The 17,385-nt window shown below is 35.8% G+C and overlaps 1 protein-coding gene across 1 annotated transcript in view; it reads left to right on the top strand.

The window, feature by feature from the left end:
* MPDZ (multiple PDZ domain crumbs cell polarity complex component) overlaps window positions 1–17,385 on the top strand; it is a 225,587-nt gene that overhangs the window by 27,981 nt on the left and 180,221 nt on the right. Inside the window, exons 3-9 of the mRNA XM_042781301.1 lie at window positions 6,486–6,695; window positions 7,105–7,244; window positions 8,550–8,763; window positions 9,817–9,945; window positions 12,578–12,787; window positions 16,466–16,580; window positions 16,904–16,992. Of these exons, the coding sequence (XP_042637235.1) occupies window positions 6,486–6,695; window positions 7,105–7,244; window positions 8,550–8,763; window positions 9,817–9,945; window positions 12,578–12,787; window positions 16,466–16,580; window positions 16,904–16,992 (1,107 nt within the window). The remainder of the gene's footprint in view (window positions 1–6,485; window positions 6,696–7,104; window positions 7,245–8,549; window positions 8,764–9,816; window positions 9,946–12,577; window positions 12,788–16,465; window positions 16,581–16,903; window positions 16,993–17,385) is intronic.

The raw sequence follows: 17,385 nt of genomic DNA on the forward strand, positions 1-17,385 counted from the left end.
ATAATTCTTTTGAATTCCTTATCAGAGAGTTCCAATGCTGCTTCTTCCTTAGGGATGTGTTCTGGGTCTGTATCGTGCTCCCTTGTTTCTACCACTTTATCCTGCTTCTTTGTGTGGACTGTGATGGTCTGTTGTTTCCGAGGCATCATGGAGTTGCTGTATTTAGATCTCTGTTAACTGTTTGTGAAGAGCAGCCAAGAGTGATTCAGGCTCTTCTTGGTTGTTTTTTATCATTGGCCTGTTGGTGGAGAAGGATGTGGTGGCTCTCGCTCAGTAAGTGAAGTTGCAGGAGATGTGGGTGTAGTTGTATCTTATGGGGACTGTTGCTGTCTCCCACTCAGTTAGACAAAAATTACAATTGAATAACCTTAAAAAAACTAAAAGCACATGGACAAAACATACACCAAATAATCACACAGGAACAGTAACCAAAAAAAAAAAAAGGGGGCGAAAAGAAGAAAAAAACAAGAAAATTTGCAATATCTGGGGATAGCACACTAAGAGAAAAAAGGTAGAGAAGGAGAATAATGAAGAAAAGGTGGGGAAAAAAAAGGAATGGTGTTAACCACGAGAAAAAAAAAAGGAAAAAAGAAAAAAATACGATGTAAATTAAGACCTGGGAGGGAAAGAATAGTAAAAAGGACAAAAGTATTAATAGTAATAGTAATTTTCAAACAGACAAATACAAGCAAACTAAACACCAGAAAAAAGAAAGAGAGAAAAAAAATAAAAAGAAAAAAATCAGCGGAGTACAGGGCAGGGTATTGAGGCTCCATCCAAGCACCCAGACTGCAGTCCCAGAAGGAGGGTGGGAGTTGGGGGTGGCCGCACCTCAGTTCACCAAGTGGGTGTGGGGTATAAGACTGTCAAGGAAAATGTCACACCTTTTCAGTCATGCAGGTCTGGAATGTCCTTGGGGTTACTGGAAAGCTGAACCTCTTCCTAAACCCCTGGAATCTCAGGGAGCGCTGTCTCTTTAAATATCCAAAATGGTCAAGCCGCTTGGAAACATTCAGAATGGTGTGCCCTTCAGACAGGCAGAATTCCATAGCTCAGCCCGTCTTCCTCTTCACCAGTGCTTCCCCTTTTTCTCCCCAGCCACCAGAGCAGTCCTCCATGCAGTCCCTGGCTAGCAGGACTGATTTTTAGGTTAATTCTTAGGTCCTACCACCACTCAGGAATCTCCAAGCTTTCTGTACCGTCAGTATCGCTCAGGATCGCTGCCAGACCCTGGGTCCGTGTGTCTCCTTTTTTGGTATTTCACACAAATTCTTCTGCTAGTTGGGGTTTAGTCCACTTCTACATCCTTCCCTTCAAGGCTCAGTGTTCCAGGATTATCTTCTGTGTCTGTGTTAATTGGTTTCCCTTTTCTTTGTTGAAGAGGCTCTGTGTAGTCTTTCTACCTATTCCGCCATCTTGAATCAATGTCCCTCCTCTTTTGTTTCTTAAAAATTTGCTTCACAGATGAACGTTCTGGGAAACTCAAAATGCCTCTAAGGAAAATTGCACTAAGATTTTGGGCTTACTCATATTCAGGTTTCTCCTCTCCAGGATCTTGGATGCTAAAATCCTGGCAGACTTAGTAGCACTAAACTACATAGTGTGTCACGGTTGCCCAGGAATATTGCTACCTAACACTCCAGAGAATCAGCATACCTCTCAAGGGGGGAAAATTAGTGGCATATGTGGAAGAAATTAAGTGCTTACCTCATTGCATTTTTTTTTTCATTCTCCAGAATCTTGTTTCTTTATGTTCTGGGGCCCTTTTTTTGTTTTTGATTTGTTTATTTTTGTTTGTGTGTCTGTGTTTTTGATAGTTTAAACTTGCTGTTGTTGTTTTAATAGCTCTTTATACAGATTTTCTAGTTGTTCTTTGTGAAAGGGTTAGTTTGATACATCCATTCTCACTGAGTGAGTTTAATTGTATCTAGAAAGAGAATTTTTGCTCTTTTGCTTCTCTAGAATCAGCTCTATTGGGCACCATTGTAGGCAGTAAATAAATAAGTAAATAATTGTCCATTTCTCCTGATGCTCAGAACACTCAAACTCTTCTATTGAGATACTCACTAGCTTTGCTCTTTGCAGCTCTCACCAATTAAGTGTACATTTATCACAAGTCAGTGATTTAAAATATATATTTATACCAGTTGTACTTAATATTATAATTACATGAGTTTATTATATAACATAAGAGCTCTAGTGGTGTAATAGTAGTTGCTCAGCCACTAACTGAAAGGTTGGCTTGAACCCACCAGCCACTCCATGGGAGAAAAGACCTGGCAATTTGATACTGTTAATATTTCAGCCTAGAAAGCCTACTTGGCAGTTCTGCTATGTCCTATTGGATCGATATGTGTCAGAATCAACTTGATGACTTACAACAACAACAACAAAATTATAAAAACTTAAGACAAAAGAATTTTTTTGTAAAAAGTGATTGAAATTACTTCCGAAGTCTATGTAGGTGAAAAGATAAAACAGTTGTTGATGAGTTAGTTGTGTTTGGACAAAGTGTAAAATATTGAGAAATGATCTCTTGTAAATCTAGAAGGCTTTCTTGCCAAAATTGTTTCATAAGTTTCAAAATTCCTGCTCTACCTTAAATTAACTGAAATTAAAAATAATACCTTTAGGATGTGAGTGTGATTTATGCAAGAAAAAAGATGGTGGCCTACCATTTTTTGAGCCATATGCAAAAAGAAATCCTTATCTCTGTCAATATTTGTGAATGTACAGATTTTTAATGTAAATAAAGTGCTTAATCTATGCATTTTTCCTATGTTATGATTTCTCCTTTCACTGTCACTTTCTAGAAACTGAGCAAATTACTCGTTCAGACTGCATCTCTGAAGAGGGCTTCTCCTATTCCTCTAAATACTGAGAGGGTGTTTTATCCTTCCCTTTCATAAATAACTTGCAAACCTTTTAATTGAGCAATTAAAAAAAGAAAAAGCCTTCATTTAAGTTATGCCTTAAGTGTCAGCACTAATTAAAATCAATAAATTAAGTTAAAATATTTCTCTTTACTCAGCTCATGAAAACCCATTTTAGACTGAAATAACATAGCCAGAAGTTAAACAGAGATCAACAGATAATTATTTGGTGACTCTTGCTCATTTACTAGCAACTTCCATAAATTATACAGATTGTTTATCTATATATAAAAATCACCAAATATTTGTGTTTTCTTCTGTTTATTTTATATTCTAGAAACCAAGGATTGGAGTCAAGTTCTTTTTATTAAACATTTATAGAGAGTGTATTATGAATAGACCTATCAAAGCAAATAAAATTCATTCCTATTCCCAAAGGAGATTATAATTCAGAAAGCCATTTGATGAGCAGGTATAGCAGATACTGAAGGTGCATTTGTGATTTATGGGTATAAATGTGCAAACTGAACAAAAATTGTGTGATGATCTATTTAAATGATAACTAAAAAATGTAATCTCTCCAACATTTGCTTTTACATGCATGTAAACCTAAAAGGCATGGAGAAATCAGAAATAGCCATTGACATTGGTTTAGCCCTAACAAATTAGAAGAAGAAAATAATATTAATATTAAATACTTTTATATGTGTCTCATATTACAGTATTATACCTGTTCTGTTCCTACTGACTTCATTCTGAGAATGTCTTCCCATCTGTTGTTGTATGCCATTGAATTTGTTCTGATTCATAGTGACTTGATAGGACAGAGTAGAATGGCAACACAGGGTTTCCTGTGCTGTAATCTTTATAGGAATAGATTGCTAGGTCTTTTCTTCTGCGGACCTGCTGGGTTTCCAACCATTTACCTTTCAGTTAGCAACTGAGTGCTTAACCATTGTGCCACCTGGGCTCATTCCTTTATATCTAGTCATCCAGAATATCAGAGCTTCTGCTTCACTAGTTAACTTCTTATAGATAGATTATTCTTGGAATGTGATTTGTTCACTCTGGCTTACTATAGCAGAAGTCCAAATATTATTTTCCTTTGCAGACATAGCACAGGCATTAGGTCCTGGTGTGTGGGATCCTCAGCCTGTCGCAGATTTCATTATACCATCTGCTTCAACCTGAGCGGTGTATCTTATGTTAGCAGACTTTATCGAAGTTGCCATGGCTCAGGATAAAAAAAAACACCCAGGCTTGGCATAAGAAGCTTGCTTTTGAGAAAAAAAAAAATAATAATTGATCATGCCTGCTATAGATTTTAAAATAAGCATTTGAAAGGATTCCCAAATGCCCCTTTTCAACACGCTGATCTCTTTCATCTGTGAGTCTAGTGGCCAATATAGTGGTTGAATTATTGGTAACTTTGATAACCTCATGAATTTTCTGTTTTATTAAAGGATTGTAGGTAGGATAGATGATAGGATAGGTAATGCTCTCTTAAGTGTGGATTGATGGTATATTACAAAATATTTTAATAGCTTATCTCAAAGGAAGCTTTTTACCTAATGTCTTATTCCCAGAAATGATATCTCAAATGACTATATGCTTTGTGTATAGTACAAAGATGATAGGAACACCATGATAGAAAAGTCTATGTCATAAACTGTTTACTAATGGGGTGTCTTTGTACAATTTCATCATTTGAAAAATAGAGATAATAATTGGAGAGTTGTTGGGGAGATTAGATCAGGTTTGTAAAAAATGGATAAACGTTTATTCTGCAAATGTATATTGAGTGCCGAGTCTGTGGAAATAACTCTTCAAAAGATAGGATGTAGTAGAGGATAAAATAGTCCAATTCCCGCTGCTGGACCATCCCTCATTATAGTCTGAGTCCATTGATGCTCCAAGATAACAAGGTATATGGCAGATGGTGATGAGTGCTATAAAGAAAAATGGGGTAAGGTAAGCTAATGAATATGGTGCTAGTTGATGTCTTGGATAGGGTTGTTAGGGGTGGTTTCTATGAGGTCTTCTATTATTGAGCACACCTGATTAATATAAAGAAATAAGTCATATGGCCATTGAGGGGAAGGATGTACCTGGATGACATATATAGCAGCTTGGCAGTTTGAGGAAACTTGAGGTGTCCTGTACAGCTGGAGCCAAGTTAGAAAGGGTTGAAGGGGTAGAATATGAGTCTGGAAGGTAATACAAAACATCATTGATGTAACCTGCTTGATAACTAATTGTAAATAAAAAAACCACAATCCAAGTACGTTACAGAAATGTGAAATCAGGATTGACTGCATTGTTTTATGAATTATTCAACTTTAACTTGGAGTTCTTTATAATGAGCATACACAGGTATGCCCATTTAAAATTATCTTTTTTCCCCCCCCTCTTGTTGGTACCTATGACATTGTACTCTGGAGTTAGCTAAACTGTGAGGTTTGAGAGCACAGTCCTCCAGACTACCAAGTCTGCCCAAGACTTCTGACCAAATACAAGGAGTTAGGGTCCAACTATAATGTTAGAGGAAAGAATGCACACAAGACCACACTTAATTTTGGCACCAACTTCAAGTTTGGGGGATTTTGGAAACCACCTTTACATTTGATAATTCATTTGAAGGATGCTCAGAATTCCTTGAAAGCTAATATACTCACAGTTGTGGCTTACTACAGGGAAAGAATACAGGTTAAAAATCAGCTGAAGGAAGAGCTGCATGGGGGAGAGTAGGAGGGTTCCAAATGCTAAATAAACTTCCCTTGTCCTGATGATGCTTTACTCTCCCAGAATTGATATGTGACAGTACACATGGAATATTGCCAAACCGGGAAGCTGACTCTAGTTTTGTTGTACAGAGTTTTGATTGAAGCTTCATTACCTGATTGATGATTGATTGATTGCCCATGTAGTTGAATTCAGACTTTTTCTTCTTTCCTCCCTGGAGACCAGGCATGTATCACAGTGCCTGAGGGGTCTATCAAGAATCACTTCATCAGCACAAACTAACAGCCAGAGGGGCCCACCATGAGTTAAAAAAAACACTCTTAATCACTCCAGATATCTGTCAGGGGTAGTGGACAAAGGCCAGGCATCTCTTTTATGCATCTTTATAAAAAAACAAGCAGTGAACAAAGTAAATGACCCCCTGGTTCTCATCTCTCAGGAACAACAAGTGTTTATTGATTGATGTCTATTCTTACAGCTGCCTAATGTATACAAAAACCTCTTTTTAAATAATATACATAGGATCCTACTATTCATTTTGCCTTTTTCTCTTAACTGTGTATATGGATGTCTAAGTTTATGTGTATGTTTTAATGAGTTCTCTGAAGTTGAACAATGGAGAGGTTGGTAGGTTGGTTTGTTTTCCCCCATCTAATACATAGTGCTGCCTTGAATATCTTTGTATATCCATCTTTGTATACTATTCTGATTTTTCCTCCCTGAAATAAATTTCTTAAAGTAAAATGGCTGGATCAAGGCTATGAAATTTCTGAAATTTTGTATGTGCTTTATTATTTCTCTTATTGATATGTTTTCTCTGGAAGAGTTATAGGATGTCAAAATGATTAACAGTCTCTCTATTTCCCTTAGGTAAACATTGCAACTTCCATGACTTCAGATGTTGAAAGTGGCCACATTCCATATCTCAGTCCAACTGTAATTTCTGCTCCACAAAATGAATCATTTTTATTGTCCCCAAATAATGGGAATGTGGAAGCACTTATGGGATCTGGGACTCCACACACCAATGGGAAATCCACTTGTGATGACTTCGATCAGCTGATCAAAAATATGGCTCAGGTGAGAACATCTCTACCTCTTAGTTATGATAGAATATGTAACAAGAGTGTGATCATGTCTTTGGCTAATTTGAAGAATATAGTGATATCCATAACATCTGAGAAAAAATGGAATTTAAAAAAGTATAGTTTGTGGGAGTTTGGATGGTTTAGAGATTTTTTGTATTAAATTTTTCATGTCATTGTTATTGGATTTAAGACTAAGTATTATGGGTTGTTTTCCAGAAATATGCCTCAGGATAAATAAAATGTCCTATCTAGATGATGAGCAATAAATGTTATGTTAAAAAAAAAAAATTACTTACTTCCTTTTTTTTTTTTTCTTTAAACCAAAATGATGCCACTAATACTATGACGGTCACTACAGTGTATGGCTTTTAATTGTATCTCCTGCTTCATTTCCTTCACAGGGTCGCCATGTGGAGGTTTTTGAGCTCCTCAAACCATCAAGTGGAGGCCTTGGGTTTAGTGTTGTGGGACTAAGGAGTGAAAACAGAGGAGAACTGGGAATCTTTGTGCAAGAAATACAGGAGGGCAGTGTGGCTCACAGGTGAGACTCACAGCATCTTGTCTCTTTTTGATACCACAGTCAGAAAACTTTGATCACCATCGGAGTATCTGAAGAAAACAAAAACAAATAAAACAAACAAACAAACAAAAACCTGAGTATAATCTGTCATTAGTTTTAGCCTTTGGGTGGTTAATACACTCGACTGCCAACTGAAAGGTTGGCAGTTCATGTCCACTCAGAGATGCCGCAGAAGAAAAACCTGATGACCTGCTTCTGAAAATTCAGCCACTGAAAAAAACCCTGTGGAACACAGTTCTGCTCACACTCCTGGAGTTGCCATGAGTCAGAATCGACTCAACAGCAACTGGATACATTTTAACACTGCTGTAGTAAAAAGAACAAGTCCTTTGAAATAAGGGTTGCTATTAACAACAACAATTACATATAGTCATAACTTAATTCATTTTTAGTAAAGAAAGAAAGTTTTGAGTAGAGCATCATTTTCACTATTGTTAGATGGGTTCTTTATATTTGATTTTTGAAATTTTTATACAGAAAAATATACAAATGACCCATGATATTTGGGCCATATTTAATTAATGTACTCAAAATACTAAGTAAATATAGGCATCTGTGCTTTCATTTTTGGACAATCCCTGGTGGTGCAGGGGTTAAGCACTCGACTTCTAACTAAAACATCAATGATTAGAATTCCCTGAGGGAGAAAGATGTGGCAGTCTGCTTCAGTAAAGGTGACAGCCTTGTTTCCCACTGATGTATGGTGTCTTTGTCCTGTAGGGTTGCTATAAGTCAGAATTGACTTGCTGGCAATGGGTGCTTTCATCTTCAGGAGATAGAAACATCCAAAATGTAATAGTAAGAGTTGAGTATTCCAAAAAACCAAACTCACTGCTGTTGAGACGATTCCAACTCATAGCAACCCCCATTGGGTTTCCGAGGTGGTAAACCTTTACAGAAATAGAATACCCCATCTTCCTTCCATGGGGTGACTACTAGGTTTAAACTGCCAACCTTTGGGGTTGCAGTCAAATGCCTTAGGCACTATGCCACCAGAGCTCCTTAAGAGTTGAGTTGAGTACATAGATGAAATAAGAGGATTTTAAAATGGAAGAGGTTGACTAGGAGTGGCAGTGGGTTTACCTTCAAAGAGAATTGATCACCTGGAGCCAAAACATTATTTTTAAAAGTAGAACTGAAGGAAAAGATTTAAAAAGGGTGGAAATAAGAAAACAGGATTAAAAACAACCCAAAATATGTGTCAAAGCAGCTGTCCTTTCCAGGAGAGCTGTCATCTCTTTTCATTCTGTTTTTCATCCTTGATAGAGATGGACGATTGAAGGAAACTGATCAAATCCTTGCTATCAATGGGCAGGCACTTGATCAGACAATCACACATCAACAGGCTATTAGCATCCTTCAGAAAGCCAGAGATAATGTCCAGCTAGTGATCGCCCGAGGCTCCTTGCCTCAGCTCATCAGCCCTATAGTGTCCCGGTCTCCATCTGCAGCCAGCACTGTTTCAGCTCACTCCAATCCGGTGGGTATGGATGTTCAAGAAGAGAATTTTTCTGGTTTATTTTGGTAGTCCAGAAGTTTCCATTTCCTGTAGTTTCTTTGTACTTCTTGAGTTTTTGCAGTTTTCTTTATAATCTGCCTTTACCTTATTTGTTATTTAATCATGATTAAGTTTATATAGCTCCTGAAACAAGTTTTGCCTTTCCTTGTAGTATTTTTTACATGACTGCATTTCTCAAAGAAAATTTAGAACTTTACCAAGATCAACTTTATCTGTAGAGAGATATAATCTTTATTTTGCTCTGTAAATTATAGAATTATATTATACAGTTAGCTGTCAGTGACTTTATGTAGTCATCTCATTTGGAATCCTACCTCCAGAGAGGATTATGCAGAAGACATCTTAACAGGTAACAGTTTTTTCCTTCATCTTTTTCCTTTTTTGTTTTTAGAAGTTTTGCAAAGAATCTTACAAGTAAGTGCCTATCTTTATCTAGTTAAATGCAGTGCAATTACTGTAATGATGCATTTATGGTTTCAAGAATGATTATATCAATACCAGTAACTATCTGTTGAAAGTGAAGTAGAGATAGTCCCTGATTTACAATGTATTCTAGTTTTACAGAACCACATTTACAACTGCCTTTTTTTTCAAATCATTAGTAATATGTACTTCCATAAAGATTTACTGCCTTGGAAACCCAGTGGGGGTCACTCGGAGTCAGAACCAACTCCATGGCAGTAGGTTTAGTAATACGTACTATATACAATTTAAAAATATATGTGTAAGTTTCCAACTCACAAAGACAAATAAAGATCAGATTTATAAAGATTCTGATAATAAATGGCAATAGCAATGAAAACTAAAAAATAAATGAAGTATTCAATTTATGTCAGAACTGGCTTGTGATAGAGTTGTTGAAATAGAACCCTGTCATAAATTGGGGACTACTTGTACACCAAATGAAAGTGAAGAGTACATTGTGAGAACTTATTATTATGTCTGAATTCAATGATTTTATACTAATCCCAGAATAATAAACTCACAAAGATTATATTGGAGATTTATTTTCAGGTTCACTGGCAGCATGTGGAAACTATTGAGTTGGTGAATGATGGATCTGGTCTGGGATTTGGCATCATAGGAGGAAAAGCCACTGGTGTGATAGTCAAAACCATTCTACCTGGAGGGGTAGCTGATCAGGTAATATACTCCAGAAGGTGTTTGGTGATGTTTTATCAAATAATATAGCTGCTGATTTTTATATTTTCTATTATAAAGAAGCAGTTTTGGACTTTGATAATGTCAAAGCACCTGGGTTAGAATCTTCTGTTTTGCTGAGCTATCCTTAATGTAAGGAGTTCTGGTGGTGCAATGCCTAAGGCAATTTGGCTGCTAAGCAGAAGGTTGTCAATTCAAACCCACCAGCCACTCCATGGAAGGAAGACAGGGCAATCTACTTTTGTAAAGATTTGCAGCCTTGGAAACGCAATGGGGGTAGCTATGAGTTGGAATCAACTTGATGGCAGTGGGTTTGGTTTTTTGGTTTTTGGATCCCTAAAGTGTTCTCTTAGAACTGGGGAAAATTACATTTGAAAAAAGACATTTATCCCAAGTTATAGTTATAAACAATGATGGTAAGACATTTAGAACCATAAGTGAAAACCAAGGTTATAGTTTTGGTCGTTGTAGAGGTAGCTTCCTTTTGTTTGTGCTCATAAGCCATATTTGTAAAGTTAATTAGCTGTTTTATAGCCACAAGATATTATGGGGAAAGAATGTTTATTAATTGTTGTTGCTGTTGTTATGTGCCGCCGAGTCGGCCCCGACTCATAGCGACCCCTCCTTTGGTTTCTGAGACAGTATCACTACAGAAGTAGGATTGCCCAACCTTCCTTCCTAGGAGTGGCTGGTGGGTTTGAACCGCCAGCTTTCTGGTTTTGTCATTGTAGAGGTAGCTTCCTTTTGTTTGCACTCATAAGCCATATTTGTAAAGTTAGTTAGCTGTTTTATAGCCACAAGATATTATGGGAAAACATATTTATTAGTAAGAGGAAAAAAAAATTTGTCTCTTCAGTTGTAGGTCACTTGTGTTATCTTATATATGAAGCACGGTCTATTTTCATTACTTAGAGTAGCTCATATAAGCATTGCTATTTGTGATATGTGACATTGTTACAGTATATGTGAAAAAACTTCTAATAAAATTTTTAGTTATGACATATGTTTTAATTTGAAAAGTTATGCCACTTTAAATAATTTTCACCTTGATTATAAACTTCTGTATTATAAACCCATCTGTTTTTGCATGTATTGGAACATCACACATGGAAGTCAGGTTCATCAAACATTTTTCATGTTCATAAATGAAGATCCCATTTAGTGGTGACCTTGTCAGTATAGGTATTAACAATAGTGTAATAGTATGCAAAACATTTCTTCCTTTTAAACATTAATCGCCATCTAGCAGGTGGTGCAGTGGTTAAGGCATTTGGCTGCTAACCAAAAGGTTAGTGGTTTGAGCCCACCAGCTGCTCTGTGGAATGAAGATGAGGCAATCAGCTTCTGTAAAGATTTACAGCCTTCAAAACCCAACTGGGAGTCTCTATGAGTTAGAAGCAACTTGACAGCAGTGAGTTGGGTTTTTTTTTTTTTTTTTCTGAGCAGAATCAAAAATTATTTGTTCCTAGGTAGTACAAATAGTTAATACACTTGGCTGCTAACTGAAATGGAGGTTTGAGTCTATCTAAAGATGCCTTGAAAGAAAGCCCTGGTGATCTACTTCTAAAAAACCAGTCATTGAAAACCTAGTGGAGCACACGTGGGATTGCCATGGGTCAGAATCAACTTTGTGGCAACTTGTTTAGCTGTGTGAAGTGAAAGCTCCCCACCTTACAGGTTTGTGATGTGCTTTATTTTCGGTAGAGAGCTACATTGTTCAGTACTCTGGCCACTCACCACATGTCACTTTGAAAATTTGAATTAAAGTTAAATAAAATGAAAACTTTAATTTCTGAGTTGGACCAGCCATGTTTCAAGTGCTCCTTAGTCACATGTTCCCAGTGGCTGCTATAGGGCAGTGCAGAACACCCCCATCGTCACAAGAAGCTCTGGGGAATGCTTGTCTGGAGTCTTGTAAGACTGTTCTCACTTGCCTCAAATGTCTGAACTTTTATCTCACAAGGGCTTCATCTGAAGATGAGTCATTCAGGAACATTTATAATTGAAATGGCCAACCAGAAAATTGTGTTATTGTATTATTAATCCCATGTTTGTTGTTGTTGTTGTTATTTGCGGTCAAGTCGGCCCCGACTCATAGCGACCCCTCCTTGGGTTTCCGAGGCAGTATCATTACGAAATAGGATTGCCCAACCTTCCTTCCGAGGAGTGGCTGGTGGGTTTGAACTGCCAGCCTTCTGATTAGCAGTCAAGTGCCTTAGGCACTACGCTACCAGAGCTCCTTTGTTTAGTAGGGGTTTATACCACATTTTAAGCGTAGTTGCATGTGTTTGCATAGCAACTTCAAACTTTGTTTAAAGGCATTTTCTTCTTTTTTATCACTCAAGAAAACTAAAAAAGACTCAATGTTTTATTGCGTCTAATGGGTGTAAGTCAAATAAATGTTTATAACTATTGATTCAAGGAATGTTTGTGAATTTCAATAACATATCATATTGACTAGTGCTAGAATGTTTCAGAAGACAGTTAATACTATAATCACGTTTATTATCCCATGATAGGAAATTCATATCATTGTCATTTTTTATTGTTCCCTTGCCCCACTTTCTGTAATACATGCAAAATAATATTAGCCTGATTATTCTCCTTTTTTCAGCATGGGCGTCTGTGCAGCGGAGACCATATTCTAAAGATTGGTGACACAGATCTAGCAGGAATGAGCAGTGAGCAAGTAGCACAAGTCCTCAGGCAATGTGGAAGCAGAGTGAAGTTGGTGATCGCAAGAGGGGCCGTAGAAGAAGCAACAGCACCCACCTCTTTGGGCATCACCCTCTCCTCATCCCCAACTTCCATGCCAGAGACCCGGGTAAGTCGGGAAAAACAGTTCACGTGAAAGAGACGATAACACTTAGATGAGAAAACCCAAAAACCAAACTCATGGCCATCACGTTGATTCCAACTCATAGTGACCCCCATTGGGTTTCCAAGGCTGTAAATCTTTCCAGAAACAGACTTCCTTACCTTTCTTCCATGGAGCAGCTGGCTGGTGGGTTTGAATAAGTGACCTTTTGGTAGCAGCAAAATGCCTTAACTGCTATAGCACCAGAGCTTCTTGTATTTAGATGACAGTGGTGTTTATTAACAAACTAGAATTATTAATATTCATATATTAGTGTTAAAAATGAAACAGAATTCAAACGTAAGTACATTTTAGCACTGACAGTGTTTTGTTAAGCAGAAGCACTATATAACAGATAAAAATGAAGGTTGTTAGAGAATTCTAGATTACTGTTTTTCATTTTTCTGTAAGCAGTACATTCATAAGAATATTTTGAAGTATAAATTATTTTCTACTGATCCCTAAAATGTTTAATTCTATCTTTCTCTTAGTTCTAGTCTCTTGAGGTAAATCTTAAGCTCCAATCATTCCCCTTGCACAATTTTCTTATAAGTTTTTTTTTTTTTTTTAATGTGTGGAGGTTGAGACATTGGGGGCAGGTTTGGTGGGGGTGAAGAAAGCTTACCACATTCAGTCTCATTGTTTTAAGGTATGTCATAGAATGGTTAACAGATTTATAGTAAGAAGTTGCTGCTGTCAACCCAGTTATATTCTCTTTGTTAAACAAAAGTCATGCTTTTGAGGTTGTAACAAAAGCTTTCTTCATAACCATATCAGTCCATCTTTGTCCTTGCAAGATTTGTTATGAAAAAGGCTAGAAAATTTCAAAACTATTGGAATGTGGTGGTTATCTCAAATAGTTTACAGGTCACAAGTTTATGGTGAATAAAATATCTACAAAATATTTTTATTTAGAAATTACTTACATTTTTGAGAAGAAAATTACAACAAATTTCTAAGTAAGCTTTATGGAAAATGCAAGTCCTATAATCCTTTCCCATTCATATAAAAGCATTTATGTATATTTTTGTATTAATGTTTTTTCTGACTGGTTGCTACAAATTATTTTTGTAATATCCTGACTTCCTCTATAAGCCCTTTAAAGCTTTTAGAACACTTGCAACTTCTATGATTCTGTTGTTTTTAATATTGAGTTTGGTTGCTATTTTTTGCAAAGGGAAAGAAATAAAGACAGAGAGCTTGTTTATGAAACTATTTAAATGGCATTCTTTTGTGGTAAATAAAACATTTTATTCAGCAATATATAAATGAATGCAATACCGAAACCACTTGATGTAATTGAATGCTTAGAGAAATATCTATTCTGTGCATATAATCATTTCTGAAGTTTGTGCCCCTTTTAAAACCATTCGATAGTCAAATTGCCACCCTCTAAAATAGCACTTGCATAAGTCTTATTAAAAATAGAAAACACATTTGTTTCAATTGAAGCAGATTTCATCCTGTCATTTTCTTGTAATTATCTAAACTTTAAACTTTTGCTAAGTTTGCACAGATAATTATGTGCAAAGAAAAAAATAAATCAAACTTTACTATAAAATTATATCTTATTTAGATGGGCTATCTGTGAGATACAGTCATAATTTTTCTCAAGAAAATCAGAACAATACCACCTAATCTTCAGTCTTCATGTCCATTAGAACCCACAGCTGGTAATGTCACTTGGGTTGGTGTCAACCAGTGCGGTAACTGATGGTGTCACCCACTCAATGGGGCTCCTCCCATACCAGACCATATGGAATCCTTGGAAATGTTTATTATTAGTTTTAATCATAGACTAATATGTGATATAGTTATGGATTGCTTAAATGTAATATTCCTTAGATTATATGAATACTAATAACAAAATTGTTTTGCAAAATTTTCTACACTGAATTACATTAATAGTTACAATATTATTAGTAACTGAGCAGAAACTTTTTTATTTTTCTCCTTCTTTTTCCTTTAACAACTACTTTATTCTCAAAAAAAAAGTTATTGATATAGATTCACAGATGTTCTTTACCACAATATTATAGCTAAAACACCAGAAAATTCGACAAAATATAAGAACACTGGCAGCAATAAAAACAAAATTGCGTGCTTGTGACATATGCAGACAAAACCATATGATTGATGATTCGAAACATCATTGAATGGATAATAATTGAGCATATTAAGAGGTTCAAAAAGTAAATTAGTGTAGGGTTTCAGCCTTGTGGGTATATTGATACATGTAAGCTGGGCTTTCAAAAACTATTTTTGTTGTTATAACTAACTACAGGGATATTTTTATTTAAAAAAGTCTGCTAAAACATTGCACAAAAATTTTATAAACAGTCATTTTGGTGTCATTCCCTCTCACCCTGCACCCCTTTAGTAATGCCATTGCCCACAGAACTCATCCTGTTGCATTCTTTTAAGATTCTCTGTAGAATCTGCTGACACCACCCTAGTACGTGGTGCTTGGTGTCAATAGCTTATTGATGATTTATTGCAACAGTCTACTAATGTTTATGGAAGTGAGCGTTACACTTCAATTCAATATACAATATTCAGTTCAAATAATAATAATTCTAATGAAATCTAATTTGAGAAATCTGCTGTTATTCCAGGAATGAAAGATATTAATGAAGAACGGTAAATTTTCTTTATAAATAATTTTTCATACTGAATTCTTAATTTGTAAACCAACTAAAGAGGATTTTAAATAGTTCATTGAATCATTTCACTGGTTTTCAAAATTAAGTCATTAGCAGATTAATTGCATGTCCAGAGGCTAGAGTAACAAATTGTTGGTGTTAGAATAAACTATCAATTTAAAATAGTAATAAAAGCAAAAAACAAATGAACAACAATAATAATAATAATTAAAAAAACCCACTGCCATCAAGTCAATTCTGATTCATAGTGACCCTACAGGAACTCACATCTCCTGAGTGAGTAAAAATGTAAAACCTTTGGCTTTACATTTTACTAAGTACTTCACATATAATGCATCATTTTAGAGCCGGGGCTCTGCAACCAGACTTTCTGGATTTGAATCCTTCCTGTAATAGATGGTAGCTGTTTATCCTTAGAAAAGTTTCTGTGTCTCAGTTTCCTCAGAGGAAAACTGACATAATAATTATACCTATCTCATAGGTATGCTCTAAGAGCAAATGGATTTAGACATGTCAATTCCCTGTTACTTAGAAAATCTTCAATAAATGTTAGTTGAACTTGTTTTTATTATTCCTGTTATATACTTGAGCAGAAGAAAGATTAAGTAGCAAGCTAGACTTGTACTTGTTTATCTGAATTAAAACGTGAGCTCTGTCCACTGTATTATGTCCCAACTTTTATAGAAATGAAGATGAGCCATCTCTGATAATAGGTGTTCTTAATAGGAAAATAATTGATTTTTTAAAACTCTGTGTACACAAACAGTAATGTTCCTCCCTGAGAATGGGAGGCTCAGCTTTATTGCTGCTACTGTTTTCTGAGTAAAAATGTGATGCTGAATCCACATCCTCATGACTAAAGGAGTAATCTCTGCTGCAGTTCTCTGGCAGAGTTCTCTGATGCCTAATTATCATATATTATTTCTAAATAAAGGCTGTAGAATTTTGAACTTGTTTTGTTTATTTGTGGATTTTGTTTTAGGTCGATGCTTCTACTCAGAAAAGTGAAGAAAGTGAGACATTTGATGTGGAACTCACTAAAAATATTCAAGGATTAGGAATTACTATTGCTGGTTACATTGGAGATAAAAAATTAGGTAGTTATAAACATTAAATGTTTTGTTTTTTTAAAACTGAGCATTTGCCTTTAATATCTTTGTCTTATTAAATATTGAATCAGCTTTACATGCTTTAAGATTATTTGATAAACTGATTGAAAACTTCTTTAGGAATAATTTAATATAGACTATTCTGATACTGTATTTAAGATAGACAAAACAGTTGTCTTATTGTATAGCCTAAGTTTCTACTAGTGCTTTTGTTTGTGTGGCTTGTTAGTATATATCTATGCAAAATTAGTATTTTATATTTGGAGAATGAAGGGTGGATAATCAGACAAATAACCTATTTTTAATCTTAGAACCTTCAGGAATCTTTGTAAAGAGCATTACAAAAAGCAGTGCTGTTGAACATGATGGAAGAATCCAAATTGGAGACCAAATTATAGCAGTAAGTGACACATTTAATAATAGCTTTGGTAATTTTCATGTTTGAGAAATGAGTTCTCCTAATTAGTTTCAAGAACTATAGTTACCTCAGTATTAATTAAACTTGCTGGAGTGACTTGAGGCTATCATTACAATGACCTGACAAAATAATAATTTTGTGAAGGTAAAAGAAAGTATAAGAGCTTTGGTGCCATAGTTCCTAAGGCACCTGACTGCTAACCAGAAGGCTGACGGTTCAAACCCACCAGCCACTCCTTGGAAGGAAGGTTGAGTAATCTACTTCTGTAGTGATACTGCCTAGGAAACCCAAGGAGGGGTTGCTATGAGTTGGGTCTGACTCAACGGCAAGTAACAACAACAACAACAACAAAGGAAAGTATTGAACAGAAGTTTT

Source organism: Orycteropus afer, unplaced genomic scaffold (assembly GCF_000298275.1).
Source record: "Orycteropus afer afer isolate SDZICR_OR568_19922 unplaced genomic scaffold, OryAfe1.0 scaffold00102, whole genome shotgun sequence".
NCBI lineage: Eukaryota > Metazoa > Chordata > Mammalia > Tubulidentata > Orycteropodidae > Orycteropus > Orycteropus afer.